This window comes from Eremothecium sinecaudum, chromosome IV (assembly GCF_001548555.1).
Source record: "Eremothecium sinecaudum strain ATCC 58844 chromosome IV, complete sequence".
Classification (NCBI taxonomy): Eukaryota; Fungi; Ascomycota; class Saccharomycetes; order Saccharomycetales; family Saccharomycetaceae; genus Eremothecium; species Eremothecium sinecaudum.
The window spans coordinates 484,141-499,545 of NC_030895.1; the positions used below are offsets into that span (position 1 = coordinate 484,141).

The 15,405-nt window shown below is 41.7% G+C and overlaps 10 protein-coding genes across 10 annotated transcripts; 4 read left to right on the forward strand and 6 right to left on the reverse strand.

The window, feature by feature from the left end:
* Nucleotides 1-44: 44 nt before the first annotated feature.
* On the reverse strand, nt 45-1,781 carry URA7 (CTP synthase URA7; the record flags this gene model as incomplete). The annotated part of the gene is made up of 1 exon (XM_018131995.1): nt 45-1,781. The coding sequence occupies one exon, from the start codon at nt 1,779-1,781 to the stop codon at nt 45-47; it is 1,737 nt and encodes a 578-aa protein (XP_017987427.1).
* A 296-nt stretch (nt 1,782-2,077) lies between these two features.
* On the reverse strand, nt 2,078-2,593 carry AW171_hschr42325 (HDL312Cp; the record flags this gene model as incomplete). The annotated part of the gene is made up of 1 exon (XM_018131994.1): nt 2,078-2,593. One exon carries the CDS (start codon nt 2,591-2,593, stop codon nt 2,078-2,080), a length of 516 nt encoding a protein of 171 aa, XP_017987428.1.
* Nucleotides 2,594-2,706: 113 nt separating this feature from the next.
* Nucleotides 2,707-3,243, forward strand: VPS25 (ESCRT-II subunit protein VPS25; the record flags this gene model as incomplete). The annotated part of the gene is made up of 1 exon (XM_018131993.1): nt 2,707-3,243. The coding sequence occupies one exon, from the start codon at nt 2,707-2,709 to the stop codon at nt 3,241-3,243; it is 537 nt and encodes a 178-aa protein (XP_017987429.1).
* A 61-nt stretch (nt 3,244-3,304) lies between these two features.
* Nucleotides 3,305-4,069, reverse strand: RSM26 (mitochondrial 37S ribosomal protein mS42; the record flags this gene model as incomplete). Its single annotated transcript, XM_018131992.1, has 1 exon — nt 3,305-4,069. One exon carries the CDS (start codon nt 4,067-4,069, stop codon nt 3,305-3,307), a length of 765 nt encoding a protein of 254 aa, XP_017987430.1.
* Nucleotides 4,070-5,050: 981 nt separating this feature from the next.
* AW171_hschr42328 (HDL309Wp) lies at nt 5,051-6,028 on the forward strand (the record flags this gene model as incomplete). The annotated part of the gene is made up of 1 exon (XM_018131991.1): nt 5,051-6,028. One exon carries the CDS (start codon nt 5,051-5,053, stop codon nt 6,026-6,028), a length of 978 nt encoding a protein of 325 aa, XP_017987431.1.
* Nucleotides 6,029-6,403: 375 nt separating this feature from the next.
* THP3 (Thp3p) lies at nt 6,404-8,146 on the forward strand (the record flags this gene model as incomplete). The annotated part of the gene is made up of 1 exon (XM_018131990.1): nt 6,404-8,146. The coding sequence occupies one exon, from the start codon at nt 6,404-6,406 to the stop codon at nt 8,144-8,146; it is 1,743 nt and encodes a 580-aa protein (XP_017987432.1).
* Nucleotides 8,147-8,245: 99 nt separating this feature from the next.
* YUH1 (ubiquitin-specific protease YUH1) lies at nt 8,246-8,938 on the reverse strand (the record flags this gene model as incomplete). The annotated part of the gene is made up of 1 exon (XM_018131989.1): nt 8,246-8,938. One exon carries the CDS (start codon nt 8,936-8,938, stop codon nt 8,246-8,248), a length of 693 nt encoding a protein of 230 aa, XP_017987433.1.
* Nucleotides 8,939-9,571: 633 nt separating this feature from the next.
* On the reverse strand, nt 9,572-10,591 carry AW171_hschr42331 (PX domain-containing protein; the record flags this gene model as incomplete). Its single annotated transcript, XM_018131988.1, has 1 exon — nt 9,572-10,591. One exon carries the CDS (start codon nt 10,589-10,591, stop codon nt 9,572-9,574), a length of 1,020 nt encoding a protein of 339 aa, XP_017987434.1.
* Nucleotides 10,592-11,965: 1,374 nt separating this feature from the next.
* Nucleotides 11,966-12,805, reverse strand: AW171_hschr42332 (aldo-keto reductase superfamily protein; the record flags this gene model as incomplete). Its single annotated transcript, XM_018131987.1, has 1 exon — nt 11,966-12,805. The coding sequence occupies one exon, from the start codon at nt 12,803-12,805 to the stop codon at nt 11,966-11,968; it is 840 nt and encodes a 279-aa protein (XP_017987435.1).
* A 566-nt stretch (nt 12,806-13,371) lies between these two features.
* AW171_hschr42333 (HDL304Wp) lies at nt 13,372-15,384 on the forward strand (the record flags this gene model as incomplete). The annotated part of the gene is made up of 1 exon (XM_018131986.1): nt 13,372-15,384. One exon carries the CDS (start codon nt 13,372-13,374, stop codon nt 15,382-15,384), a length of 2,013 nt encoding a protein of 670 aa, XP_017987436.1.
* Nucleotides 15,385-15,405: the final 21 nt, after the last annotated feature.

Here is a 15,405-nt window from a genome sequence, read left to right on the forward strand (position 1 = left end):
TTTACAAATAATAGTACATTGTGCTTAAATTTTATGATCTATCTTTAAAAGTCGACTTTACCTTGTACGGCTCTTGTTGCGTCTTCGGTGAGGAAATCTCCCAACACTCCCGAGGCAGCTGCAATGAAACCAAGGAATGGTTTTGATGGTTCTAGAACCTTAGACCTGTACTCTGGATGGTATTGTGTAGCGACGTAGTATGGGTGGTCCTTCAACTCGAAAATTTCACATCTTTGGCCAGTTTCGTCTCTGCCCACGAAGATTAAACCGTGGTTTTCCAACTCCGGTATTAGCTTTGGGTTGATTTCGTAACGATGACGGTGTCTTTCATGCACAGAGTCCACGTTACCGTAAAGGTTTCTGATCTTGGACCACTCAGTGCCTGGTTGGAAGTTTGTTGGACGTAAACCAAGTCTCATTGTACCGCCCATGGATTCTTTGTTAATTTCAGGCATATAGACGACAACCTGCTTGTCTTCAGGCACTTCTGGATAGAATTCAGACGATGTAGCATCCTTGACGTTCAAGACGTTTCTGACAAACTCTATGGTAGCCACTTGCATACCCAGACAGACACCTAGGAATGGAATATTCTTCTCACGTGCCCAGTTGGCAGCAAGGATCATACCTTCAGTACCTCTGGTACCGAAACCACCTGGGATAAGGATACCATCAGAGGTGGACAAGCTGTTCCATGCTTTGTGGAACTTTTGCTTTTCAGTTTCGTTGGATTTAGGCTCCAAATCGGAGGCCTCGACCCAGACGATATCAAGCTTTCTTCTGCACCTCATGGAGGAGTGTTCAAGAGCCTTGATGACGGACAAATAAGAGTCCTTTAGGTGTGTGTACTTACCGACCAAGGCGATTTGCACAGTGTCGTAGGACTCGTCGATAGCAGTGGTTAGTGACTTCCAGTTTTCGAGTAAGCGAGCACCCTTCTCAAGATCAGCAGAATTGCGCTTTATATCGGAGAACTTCAAACGTTGTCCTAGATAGTCAATCATGCCCTGCTCCAAAAGAAGCAGAGGAACGTGGTAAGTCGAAGCAACATCGTGGACGTTAACAACCTGTTCTGGACCAACGTGACAGAACATAGCAATCTTTTCGATAGTTGGAAGATCCAGCTTTTCGCTACAACGACAAGCAATCATATCTGGGGTCAAACCAAGCGATCTCAAATCCTTAATAGCAGCCTGTGTTGGCTTGGTTTTCTGTTCCTCATGAATAACAGGAACTAAAGAAACATGCACCAAAGCAAAGTTATCCCTACCAACGCGGAACTGAAACTGTCTGAGCGACTCCACAAATGGTGCAGATTCAATATCACCGACAGTACCTCCCAGCTCAATAATACAGACATCAGGTTCTTGCTCAGAGTTGTCCACTGGAATCCGAGAAACCCTTTCAATCCAGTCTTGGATCGCATTGGTCAAATGTGGAACAACTTGAACAGTCTTTCCTAAATAATCACCCTTTCTCTCCATAGCAATAACATGGGAATATACCTTACCAGTGGTTATATTATGGTCTCTAGTTAAAGTTACACCCAAGTAACGTTCATAGTTACCCAGGTCTAGATCCGTTTCACCACCATCATCAAGAACAAAACATTCACCATGTTCCAAAGGAGACATAGTACCAGCATCTAAATTCATGTAAGGATCAATCTTGATTGAAGTTACTTTAAGACCCAAAGTCTTCAAAAGCATCCCAGTAGATGATGCTAGGACACCTTTACCAATACCTGAGATGACACCTCCAGAAACGACAACGTACTTCATTGTAATTATTTTGGTAAGAAAGACACCTAGTGATATATAACCAGTACAAATGTGATTACAAGAAAGAAAGGGGGTGATAGAAGAGCAGTAACAAGCGAGAAATCGTGAAGCGTTTTCTAATGTAATGTTTGAATAGAATTTTTTTTCTATAAATTTATAGTGGATGAGATGAGTTCAAAAAGAAGAAAAAGAAACGCTCTAAAATAAGTGAAAAGAAAGCTGAAGCGATGAGGCCTGAACGTAAAACTATCCAGTAGTTCAAGAGTCTATCGACCTGATCTAGTGATCTTCAATTACTATTGTGCTAGATGCTCCAGCCACTCATCTATTTCAGTTTCTGTGCCTTGGTAGCTGCCTTGGATAATCAATGCGATAAGTAACTCACGAGTCTTCTGAGTAGCGGTATCTTGACTTCTCAGCTGCCTAGATTGGATAGTTTTGGCCTTATAGTTCTTTCGCAGCGTTTCGTAGAGTGGCCTAGTACTTTCAATAAGTTTTAGATATTCTGAACGCTGCTGGGCAAAGTCCTGCATCAGCTGCGATAGTGCGCGAAGCTTATCATACATGGCGTTATCATTGTTATAATTCTGTTCTTGAAGTTCCCGAAGGCGGGTTGAAAGGATATTTTTGCCTGGAAGATTTGCCGTAGAGCTGCTCATTAAGGTTGCTAGCTGCATCTGTATGTAGCGATGTAAAGTGGGTGGATCTACGCTATCGTCAGCCCCGTGCTGCGCCAGATAGAGCCTGGAGATCATTTCCAGGAAGTCGTAAGTTACGGCCTCATAGTCTTCCTCGAGCTGGGTATCCTCCATGTGTTACAATGAGTGGTTGTGTACGGTATATAATATAGGGCATCTTGCTTAATTCCCGAGATAATGAAAAACGATATTTCAAACTATACTTGGAGCAATACAAACCAGCCAATATGAATACACAGTTCCCAGCAATTTATGATTTTCCGCCGTTATATACGCGACAGCCGAATTCACTCATCCGTGAGCAACAATTGGACACTTGGGTTGACGTTCTGTTGCAATATGCAAAGGCGAACCGTATTTGGCTCATGGCCAGCGACGGACATCCTCTAGATCCACGGGGAGAGCAAAGCATATTTGTTAATTTTAAACTAGATCGACAGGTACAAGGCCCATTCACTCAGGAGATCTGGTCACATGCGCTACGAAAGGGTGTTGTGCTCAAGGATGCCAATGATAGTTACTTTATCCTTTGGAAGTCTCTCGAGTCATGGAGCTCCCTGATGCTACAGTGGTTCGAAACATGTGGTAAACTTAACCAAGTCGTTACAATTTACGAGATAGTCAGCGGCGATGATTCGTCTACATGGGAATTTCACGGCATGAACGAACGAGTTTGCGAGCTCGCACTAGGTAAACTGGTGGAAAGGGGCAGGGCCACTTTGATCAGAAAAGACGCTAAAGTAGTTGCGGTGAAAATTGTGTAAACTCTACCTCTATACAGATAAATTACTTTAGGGAATTATATACAGAAAATTTAAGTCACGTCTAGCTAGAAGTGTTGTTTGTCGTCAAGTACAGTCTGCTGTTGACAGCTGTCCAGTTTAGGTTGTCTAAGACATTCTTCACATATTCTGATCTACCAGCAACCCCATAATCTTTGAGGTAGGCGTAATCCCAGAGATTAACGGCAATTAGTGGAATCGTCCAGTCTTCTATATCGGTAGTTTTAGTCAAGTAATCAGCAGCCTTCCACTGCTCGAATTCCTTTTCAGAAAGAGTGACATTCATGTCGAACGATTGGTTCCTTGGGAAGTAGTATGGTGTACCATTGTTATTCACAGTTAGAATATGGATTTCCTTTTCACCGTTCTCCACTAGGAACAGCCAGCCCTGACCAATTACGTCCTCCTCAGCACGCTCAATCATTTGCGCCTTCAGATCTTCCCATTCACCATACTGCTCTTTAATACGTTCCATTAGTGCTGGTGAGGGAGACTGCTTCTCACTTGCAGGCAAGATGTTTTCCATGAAGAGATGGTTGTTATGCGCTCCTGATGCAATGTTGAAAATATGAGACTGATAGGGCCTCTTTGCAGTGTTTAATAGAATATGAAATGGCAGATATGACTCTAAGGTCGTCCCAGCAGTGTTTAGAGTTAACTTATTACAATAATACTCCTGCTGATCTAGCCAACATTGCTTAAAACCTTGTGCACTTAAAATATTTGGGATACCATTATTTTTAAGTTGCTGCAAGTTTGGTAACTTGGGTACCGTATGTATGCCTCTTCTAGCAATGAAGCTGAACATATTTATAGCGGATACCTAATTCCTGGGCTTCCGATGAGGTTCGCTGGCTAGTCTTGCCGATTGAACCACAGCTTTAAACTTTTCGGCTGGAAAATTTTGTATCGTCAAGATCAGGTCATGTGATCATAATGGATAAGTAGATGAAAGGAAGAGCAAGGTGCGAGAACGTTCATTTGAATGTATCAGCAACCGCTGCTGAATGTTTTAGGATCATAATGTATGTAATTGAGTACTTTCGAAGTATTTTTGCTCCTGCGTGCTCGAATATCGCCAACACTCTGGATCTATACAAGATGTTAGACGATGATTCGCAGCACAATAATCCACGTCGAATATTCAATGACGTTCATAACCGGCAAGTTCGCAGTTTTATTGACATATCCATTCGAATCTAATGCCTAAATGAACTGAAGAAACGCCGGAAAACCCTGTAACTAGTTTATAGCGCTCAACATTAGAAATTACTGTCCTAATTCTAGGTTAATGTAATGTTGCCACAATCATTAAACTCTTGAAATATTATCACTTCATCGGCTTTTGAGCTGTGGTAAAGTTAGCTCATTCTCACGATGATCTCAGTCATGTTTTAAAGTGACCAACTTGAAGATATATCATACAATATCGAAGCTTACCAGGAAAAATCCCGAATAAGAATAGTAGGGCACAATAATGCTACTTTACTGTTGTTGAGTAGGAAAAGCCCTTCAGGAATGCTGAGTATCGATTAAACGAAAGCTCCCGTCACTCTTAGAGCCTTAGGAAAACATACACGGGCAACGCGATACTTGATTGATATACCGAACGAAACACATAGACCCCAGCAGTAACTCAGTAAATACTGTATTAGTGGAGCATGTTATTTTTTTGTTGCGTGTTGGTTAGGGGCGTGGAAGCAACTACAACTTTAACCTAAAAGTTACTTCCTGCCATGCACATGTATGTCAAAATTCTTTTAAAACATAAACAAAAATACCATACCAAATGTCCAGCTGGCAAACCATTGAAAGCGATGTTGGTGTCTTCACTCATCTGGTGAAGGATCTCGGTGTTGAGCATATCCAATTTGAAGACGTGCCTTATTTAGAACACTTGCGTATGCTGACTACTCCTCTCTATGGTGTTATCTTTCTCTTCCAATATGATCCTACTCCCTATAGAAATAATACCCCTATTCAAGGTGTTTACGATGTTGACTACCCCGACGAACTGTTCTTTGCGCGGCAAACTATCCAAGACGCTTGTGGGACTCAGGCAATACTGAATACCCTTCTATCTATTGCACAACAAAATGGTGATAAGATTAAACTTGGAGACGAACTTACTAGATTTTGGCAGTTCACTTCGGGATTTAAGGATCAGGTTTTACGTGGTGAGACTATGTCCAATTCTGAGATGATCAGAAATGTGCATAACTCATTTACTTGCCCTGATCCTTTTGAACGTGACCCAACGGCACCAAGGGAAGGGAAATCCAGCCGTGATGTTTATCATTTTACAGGGTTTATTCCATATAATGGCTATATTTATGAACTAGACGGCTTACACGAGTATCCTATCATACATAGGCATTATGGCTCCGATAATACTGATCCTAAATCATTTGCAATTCACATGGCTGCGTTACTAGAGGAACGAATTGCTGCTATGGAAGTTAGTACCAATGGTAAATTCTCTGTCATGGCTATGGTACACGATAAGATTGACTATTTTTCCGAGAAACTGGAATCACCAACAATAGATCAAACAGAACGTTACAAACTGCAAGAACTCCTAGAAATTGAGCAGCAACAGCGTCATAGATGGAAACGGGAGATTGCACTGCGCCGGCAGAACCTTTTTGGCTTGGTGTACGAATTGACGAAACAGATTACAAGTAACATGTCTGATACCCAGTTTCAAAAGCAACTGAGCTCAGCCAGCCAGGCAACAATAGAAAGATACTCAAGGCGCCACAGGTAGATTACTCCTTTTTTGTGTTCCAGTTGGTGAACAACTGTAGAAAGTTCTCTACCCTACATTTGTCATTTATCATTTGTCTCGAAAGAACAATGACTAAAGTAGCAAGACTGCCTCACAAAAGAGTGCTATAGTGTATAGCAAGCAGGCAATAAGCCGTAGAGATCCCTAGTCAATTGACCATGATATGGAGGATCGTGAGCTCATATAGCGAGAAGAATAGGCTTTCCGTAAATAGTGATACTTGATTTATGTTTTCATTATTAATTCCACAAGACTGTGTGTATCAACATAAAATGACATCAGTTTTACAAGAGAAGTTCATAATAAGACCCTTAAGGCCCTCCGTGATTGCTGCTGGTGCTTCCGTTACCTATTATGGATAAATATAATCAAGTAAAACCCTTGAACTTGCATCAATCAAATTCTGGTAGGGGTGATGACACTCCTGTGCTGCCTGGTGTAACAAATAGTTTTACAAATAATAACAATGGACCTGAGGATAAAGGTGTGTGGGTACACACAGGTCAATCTACAGCATCAAACTCTTACACTATAGGGTACACTGGATTTAAGGGAGTGGATTATGGTAGTACTGTGCTTCAACAGCATTATAGTTTTAATCCTGGCATTGAAGCTATACCCAAGCCGACTAGAAAAGGAAACTTTCTTTCCGTTTCTGATACCGTACGTAAACCCGATTATTCTCTATTCTTTCCTGCTGAGGACACAAATGCGAGCAAACCTCCTGGATTGGTTAGCTGGATTGATAGACAATACGCAAGAGCCTTGAAGGAAAAGTTTAGTGAGGTGAAGATGCAGATGTTCATCAGCCAAGCTAATAAGTTGATTGCTAAGGCTTATGCCTCTGGGAAGGAGTGGCAGAATGATTGGTTTCAACAGCCTCCTGTACCCGTATTTAGTCGGGGTGGCACGACACCTCCTATGCAACTATTATGTGAGAAGAAGTCCACTTCGAGTGGCGGGAAAAGAAAAGGTGGCAGTTCGGACGAAGCATCGCAGAGGATCTTGTTTCCTGAATCACATAATATTATGTCCAAAAGCTTGACTAGTAGCTCTGAGCTTTCTAATTCTCCAGTAAATACGTCGCAGACCAAAGCTCACCGTGGCCAGCGTCAAACGACGCTTTCCGAGCAAGAGAAGAAGAGACTGCGACTGGAAAGGTTTAGTTCTGGTCCTGCTTCCAAGAAGGCCAGAATTAGCGACGAAGAGGACTATTCCAACTTAAATGCAACAAGTAACCATTCTTACAAATTCGATAGGAACAAGCCCGTAGTAGGGCGATGCAAAACCTTGGAAAAGCAATATCTTAGATTGACGAGTGAGCCTGATCCAGAGAAGGTGCGCCCGTTGCCCGTCCTTGGGCAAGCGTATCAACTAATTATACACAAATATAAGAAGGAGCATGCCAAATATGCATATGTCTGTGACCAATTTAAGTCTATTCGTCAGGATTTAAAGGTTCAGATTATTGAAAACGATTTTACTTTAAAAGTGTATCAAACTCATGCCAGAATAGCTTTAATGAATGGAGATTTGGGGGAATATAATCAGTGCCAAGGAAGTATAAATGAATTATTCGAATCTGGAAACGTCCAGAAGAAGAACTTTGCTGAATTTATAAGCTATCGAGTGTTGTACAACTTACTAACGGAAGACCATGCTGCAATCAATGAAATAAGGCTTCAATTGTATCAAGAAGATGCATCTCTATATGAAAATTCCATGATAAAACTTGCCTTAGATCTAGCAACTGCACAATACCAAGAAGATTATCACTCTTTTATGAAAATGTATGCCAAGAGTGAAGGGCCAATGAGATGTTTGCTTGACCAATTTATTAAAAGAGAACGTCTAAGGGCCTTGAAAACGATGTGCTGCGCTTACAATCAGCTAAAGTTGACATTCTTGGTATCGGAATTACATCTTCAGAGTGAAGATGAGACGTTCCAATTCTTAAACGATTTTGAATTATTTAATGCTGTCGTGCTACCGGAAGGTGACGCAGACACAATGTACTTGAACTTCAAGGAATGCCGATCGATAATCTTGAATCATTATAAGAAGTCAATGAAGGTAGACATAAAAGGACAAAAGTAATAGACATCGGAATTGTGTAGATATGAAGTTTATGTATGCATAGCTATGGACTTTAGTAAGTTAACATGTATTTTCATGGTGGGTGATATGCCTTTTTTCTTAATCCCATGAAGGGCCCAGCCCCAGCAAGGAGAATTGGTGCTTCATTTTCTCATCTGCATTGTCCATGTACCATTTGACGCGGGTTTTAATTAGCGGTTCATCAACGAGGTCTTTCGAAGACGCAGAACCCAAAACTAATGGACCAGACTTTCTTCCATCCAGTTCGTAGACTTTTCCTTCATGCTCAACAAATGTTATAAAATGCAAGTCAACAGCAGCAGCAGGATCCGGAGCTGTAGTTTGTCCCATTTGAGAATTGGTCTTGTAAAGGTCGCTAAGTGAATATACAAAATCCATGCTATCTTTGCCCCCATACCTACCATCTGCCTTCTTGTTTTCACTGAGGTACTTATTAAATTTCGAATCTACCTCTAAAAGTTCTCTATTATTCGCTAGGGAATGAAATAAGGCATACATGCCGCAGGCGTTGTTAATAGTTTGTTTAAACCAAATAACGGGAGTTGACTGTGAGTCTAGAGGAGTTGAATGGTCTTTTAAGGATTCAAATAACTCATTAATGGGGAATAAAAGTATTATAGCACTCATTGGCCTTGTCAAAAAGGCTAAGAGTTCGGGGTCGGTTAAAGAATATATATCATGAAAGGCCATTTGGGAATTAAGACCTAGTTGCCTTGCAAAATTCGTAAAGACATCCGGACTTGATTCCAATGGTACAACAGTCTCATGCATTTGTCAGTCAGTATACTTTATATGCTAGTAATGATGCGTAACCGTTCAGAATGGATGTTTAGGTGTATTGCTCTTATATATATATCTATCTCTCTTAAAGTTGCTTAGATTTTCTATCTACATACACGTGACCGATCACTGACAGCGTCGATGTCAGCGAGAACTAAAACATATAATTAAAAGAATAACCCATCAAGATTTTTAAAAGAATATGCATTACGTGATTAAAGAGGTGCAATAGTTTACACAGAATGTTAATCTATTAATTATATCTAATTACCTTCGAGATTTAATATCTTAACGTTTTTTTTTCATTATGTTAAACCAACAAATTAGACAGCTACGTACCATGACGTAACGGAATATATATGACTTATATTGAAATAACTGGGACATCAAAATCAAACTCCAAGAATTGGAGCCATTGAGGTTGCTTACTTGTACATAGAAAACAATGGCTCTTGTGGAAGCTCACCGGCTAAAGATGACGGAGTTGCACAGCTAAATAACATCGAAGCGGAACTTTGGTCTTTGTAGATCACCCTGTGCTAACAGTAACCTGGAAACCCAGGAACGATGTAAGGTATTATTATTAGTATTAGTAGTAGTATTAGTATTAGTATTAGTTTTACATTAACGTTCTGACCAGAACCCCTTACCAATATGTGGAGGAATCGGGAAACCCGGAGTTGATTCGCTATCAGATACGGCTTCCCAGTACTCGTCCTCAGACTTTTTACCATCAACGCCCTGTTTAAGGAGGAAACTTCCCACCTTGGGAATATATACTATATCCCCCGCTCGTGGAAACAGGCACTGCTCAACGATTGTGGAGTGCTTGTCTTTTTCGGATATATGCGGTGAACTAAAGAGACTATGCAGATAGTTGTTCAACTTCCCCAGCCTTTCGAGTGAAGTACCTTCACTTATCCTACCTGTTGGAGCAGGAACTTTGGGTAACAGTGAGACATCAGCCTCAGGTGAGTTTCGTCGTAGCACATCTATAATAGCTAAATGCAGCATATAAAAGTCCTGGTAATAACGACAAAGGACTCGTAAATGCCCAGATGCCATCTCACATTCCACTCTATACCACACACGGTCTTCTGCAACGTTACACTCGGTGATATGACAGGCGTAGAGCAAATCCTCGTCATCGAACTGAGCAATCTCTCTTTGGTTTGGTCTAGAAACCGTATCTGAATGATCATCGCCCTCGTTCGAATGCTTTAGTGTACTGCCATCCGAGATTCTTTTAGGCCGGGGATTAGAAGCAATCTTTGACAGAGTCTCGTTCACTTCCAAGCATCGAGAAGGTACCAGTCCCTCGCCAACTCTGCTCACAAGTCTAACATACATAGACTTCCTGCCTAATTTACCTAACAACAGCACAACGTCTCCATCCCGTACATCTAGGTATCTGCTATTTTTATTGAAATAACTGCTAATGCAACTAGTCGTGTCGCCATTGTTCGGTAAGTATGTCTGTATAACGTTGTAAAAACGGCCCTTCTGTTGCGCTGACACTGTTGCCGTTAGTGTCGATGGCAATAACGTAGCGGAAGACACAGTTTTCTCATAAGAGACCGACCTGCGACCAGATAGCAACTTAACTGTACTTCCTGTTTTCGATCCGATTGTAAGATTCCCCATATTGCACCTACCTATCTTACACGCTGGCCTCGATGACACTATCGCTACAAATATTGGATAAACTTCCTAAAATAGCTTCAACAAGGAAATATAATACATATACCTCTATCTAGTACATTGGTTAAGTCCATATCGAGAGACGGGTTTGCGTACTTCAGTCTTATAAGTAAATGGACTCAGCCCGCGTACCACAGGAGCCCGTGGCGCTATCAACCTTCAACATCTAACATTGTACGCACAACAAGAAATGGTACATGCATCTCGATCTGTCATAGATTGTGACGAAATCTAATCTGGGTGGACCAAGTCTCCACACTTATAGTACGATGTCGTCTGTACAATGTACTATCAGGGGGATTTTTATTTCAGAATGCTTGCCTATTCCGGTATTTTTGGCGAAATCAAATTGCGCAATTGTTTGTTTAGATCTAATTTTGACATTAACGAACATACATCAATGTGTCGGAATTAGTTTTAGTGTATAAACACGTAGGGCTTGCACTCCATGTGTCATGAGAGGTTAAATTATTTTGCACGTGACCAATTAGTTTAAATCATACTTATCTATAGCTATCACAAAGCATCAGAAGGGAGTCATTGAATCGAAGACCTATTTGGACGTGATTTTATTCTCTCGGGGATACTGACAATAGATTTGGTTTCGAGCTACTCCGTTTTATATAGTTTTGAGGTGGAGTTAATTACATCACCCTATGCATGCTGAAGATTGCTCTACGATTGTCGGCTGTAATACGTCACCCAACTACTATATATCAGATACACCGTATTCGTCATTGCTATCGCCTCTAAGTCATCCTAACAATTGATAGACATTCCGTCGGTAACCTTCTAACTTAAAGATGCAGCCACGGGCTTTTAGTGATGGATATGCTCCTCGAAGAGCCTACTTGAGTCGGACTGGTCACGCAGTTAAGCGAAGGACCTGCCATGCAGCAGCATAGATGTTCACTCAGAGCGAACCAATGATAGCTGGGAATAAATCCAGACGGAGTTATTACTGCTAAAATTGGATTATAAAATGCCAAGTGTATTAATCTACTTCCAGCCATTTTTGCTATCGAACATATAGGGTATAAAATGTCATAGCTGGTAATCCGGAAGAGCAATTTAAAATATGTGGTGTATTAAGAACCAAATGTGAGTGTAAGAAGTAAAGGAAAAATTAGTGGTGAGAAAAAATATATTTTCTCTCGGCGTAACATGGGGAGTTTCGGCTTTCAGCATAGACCGGGTAATGTACATATGAAAAGTGTCTACGTTATAATAGGGTTACCATATTTACCATAGTGCCAAATGTATCATTAAAATAATCTAGTAGGTTAGCATAATAATAACTGGAATGCACTTGCTTGTTCAGGCAGCATCTGTGCATTCCCAAGACTGATTATCGTGCAACTCAGGCCGATCTAAAGCCTTGATATCCTCCTCGTCTAGTTCAACGTTGTAGGAGTCTAGATTGCTTTGTAGCCTGCTTATATTCTGGGTCTTTGGCAACGGAATTAGTCCCTTCGCCAAAGACCAACTTATTAGAACCTGGGCAGGTTCACAGCCTTTCTTAGCCGCGATGGATTTCAAAGACGGATGATCCCATTTTGCGCCCTGTCCCAAGGGTGAGTAAGCCTGAACTTTAATCCCTTGGGAGTTACAGTAGTCAACCAAGTCTACCCGCATAATCCATGGTGCAACTTCAATTTGATTTACAACAGGCTTGTGTTTCAAACCAGGCCAGCTTAATAACTCCTTAATGTGTTTTTCCCCGTAATTCGAAACCCCGATAGACTTGACAATACCCATATCGACGGCATCTTGCATAGCCTCATAGGTTCCTAGCCTCGTTTCCTTGCCGCCTAGTGGAGAATGTATCAACAAAAGATCAATATAGCCTAGTTGTTTGACCTTCTCGAAGCGCTCCCTAATATTGCGAGTCATGTCGCCACCGGGTTGCGTCCAAATTTTAGTAGTGTAAAACACATCCTCACGCTTATTGTTCTTATCTTCACTCAACCATGCAGAGATACCATTACCGACTGCCTTTTCGTTGCCGTAGTACTCAGCCGTATCAAAATGTCTATAGCCACATTTGAGAGCTTCATGCACAACTTGTGCTGCAGAACTGGTTGAGATCGCGTAGACACCAAGTCCAATGCTGGGAATTCTTTTGCCGTTTAATAGAGTTACGCTCTTTTCATACATTTTACTTACGGTGATAATGCTTCAGAATGATGCCAAGTTTTGACCACGCCAGTGATATTGTCAGAGGAAAGCAATGTTTAACTGTTGTTCGGAAAATTGAGGGGTAGGAACAACGGCGGCGGGGTTAGGGAGTAAGATAGTTACCGAAGCTATTATACAATCTACTGCAGTTTCCGTTGCCTTAGTAGAAAATAGGGCCTTGATTTGCCGTTACTTTCTTAATACCGTGAAGAAATTATGTTTTTGTGGCCGAACGTAAATAATCGAAGGCGTTTCTATGCAGAGAATTTACGCATGGAAAAGTCCATATTTCGTAATCCACAGAGATTCCCGTAGGGATGCTGTTGAAAGTCATCGATTGCCGCGCCCAAAAATCGGCACATCTAGTTTGTTTCTCAAGAAAAAGCCAGTTTCCTTCCTATGCATGTTAAGTATGGGCTACTAAGAAACCGTTATGGCAAAGTTTTGTTTTATTTGGTGTATTTATTAACAGCATTGCTTGGCTCTACTGCTCCGAGTTCATTCATTTGCTGAAGCATTTTTTATAATAATAATTAGGTATAATTATGACTACAGTGTCAGGGGTGGAGAAACTCACTGCAAAAACGTATCTCAAAGGCCATGGCGAGATTTATCATAAGAAAAAGCCACCAGCGATAGCAGCCGAGCCTCTACTGAGTAAAGACCTTCACCGGACCGCCGTAACTAATTTTTCTCGGGAGCATGAACATGACCCGGATAAACGGTTTTGGACGAAAGGTGGGTCCAGAAATCATACAGGCTACAGGTTGACGCTATCCACTAATTCTATTTCAGAGAAGGATGAGGGAGATGAATATGAAGAGACGATAGAACAAGAAAACGAGACTGGGGTCCTTGTTAACACAAAATACACGGAAGAAGATAAGGCCGTATTTCGCAAGCATGTTGCTTTCTACAGAGACAAAAGTCTCAGCCGTTACTTCTTTCGGAGGGAGAATAAGTTAATGGATTTCGTATACTTGAATGATTTTCTTTTCAATTCTGACAAAATTCTCACCGCTAAGGTGGACAAATGGCTTTTCAGACAGGTCAGAAGACTGGAGGAACTGTACAAACTCCAGGACGTTTTGAAGAGCATAACTCTAAGTTCAAGAGGCTCAAACACCACGATAAGTGACAAAAGTGTAAAACGCTTGACAGAGTATGCTAGCTCTGGCAGTGAAACCAATGAAAGTGAATTACCCAATTCGGAAACACAGACATCACAACACAAGAATCCCGGCAACAGGGACATCACTTCCAGTGACGATTCCGCAGTCCAAGACACCAAGGACGAAATTCCGGAGTCTGAAGAATTGAAGAATAGAACTCGGTTGAGAAATTCTAGGCAGCACAGTTGGTTCAGCGAATTTATTAGGGAATCATTTTTCCGGAAGAGAAGAAGTTCGGAGCAAAGGAACAGTAAAAGCCGGTCATCTTACCCTTCTACTTCTCGAAGCAGCAGCAATTGCTCTACGGCTTCAGCAAAGAGAAGAACCCGCCATTCTTACAATGGTGTTCCGTATGATGTAGGTTTCCGGGAAAAATATTTCTTCGGAGGAGCTTTTGATAGCGTTGCAAACGGCGTCGCCCGGTCAGGAAGTCTTTCTTCATGGTTTCATCACCTGAAGGGGTCGCTAGGGAGAAGAAGGTCGAGGGCTTCCGTGAGGAAGAGCTCTAATGGCAGTTTCGAACTAGAAGTAAAAGTCGAGCAGCTACCACAGGACCTTGATTCTCAAAAAGTACCCCTGCAAGTTACTGTCATTGGTTTGAACAACTTAAGTCAGACATTATCTAACGATGACCTCCTCAACGCGGAGGGAGACAAACTCACAAGGGAACTGAAGGATATTAACAAGGAAGAGGAAGCTGACAGAACTTCCCCTCCAGAGTCAACCAGTCCTGAAAAGCGTGAGCTTGTGAATATTTGCGAGGACGATGAGAATACCGAGGAAGAAGAGAATATAGAGGTGTGCAGAACGGCCTATTCAGATAGTGACGGTTCTGACGAGGACGACATGGATGCTGACATTGAGCAGTATCTAGACATGGAGTCGGTTCAGTTACCACCTCTAGAGCTGGAGTTCGGTAACAGCTTTATACATGAAATAGAGGAGGAATTGGGTTTCCTAACTAACGCCGAACAACACACAATGGAAGCTGAAGACAATGTGCGGTACTCAAATGAGTGGTCAAAACGCAATTCTGCCGTAGATCCGCTCTCCAAACGCACCAGCCCTGAACACAGCACGAGCTTGACTAAGAAAAGCGGAACCTATAATTTGGGAGCAAACTACAACAACAACAGCAACAAAAGCGAAGAAGCTATCCTATCTCCTCGTAGGAACGGCAAAGGGAAGGTTAAACGTACTAAAAGTCGCGAACTATTAAAACGTGTCCTAGCGCGAAACGTAGGCAAATACAACAAGCCTAGAGCACAAACGGATTCTACTACATTCCACGCCTCTGCTCAACTGGCTCAACTGCCTGACGTTTCTCTGCAAGCGCCATATGAAAATCAATCACTTGAGCAGCTATTTTCGTTTTCTTTTGATTAAGGCGCCTATTTAAAAGGTGAG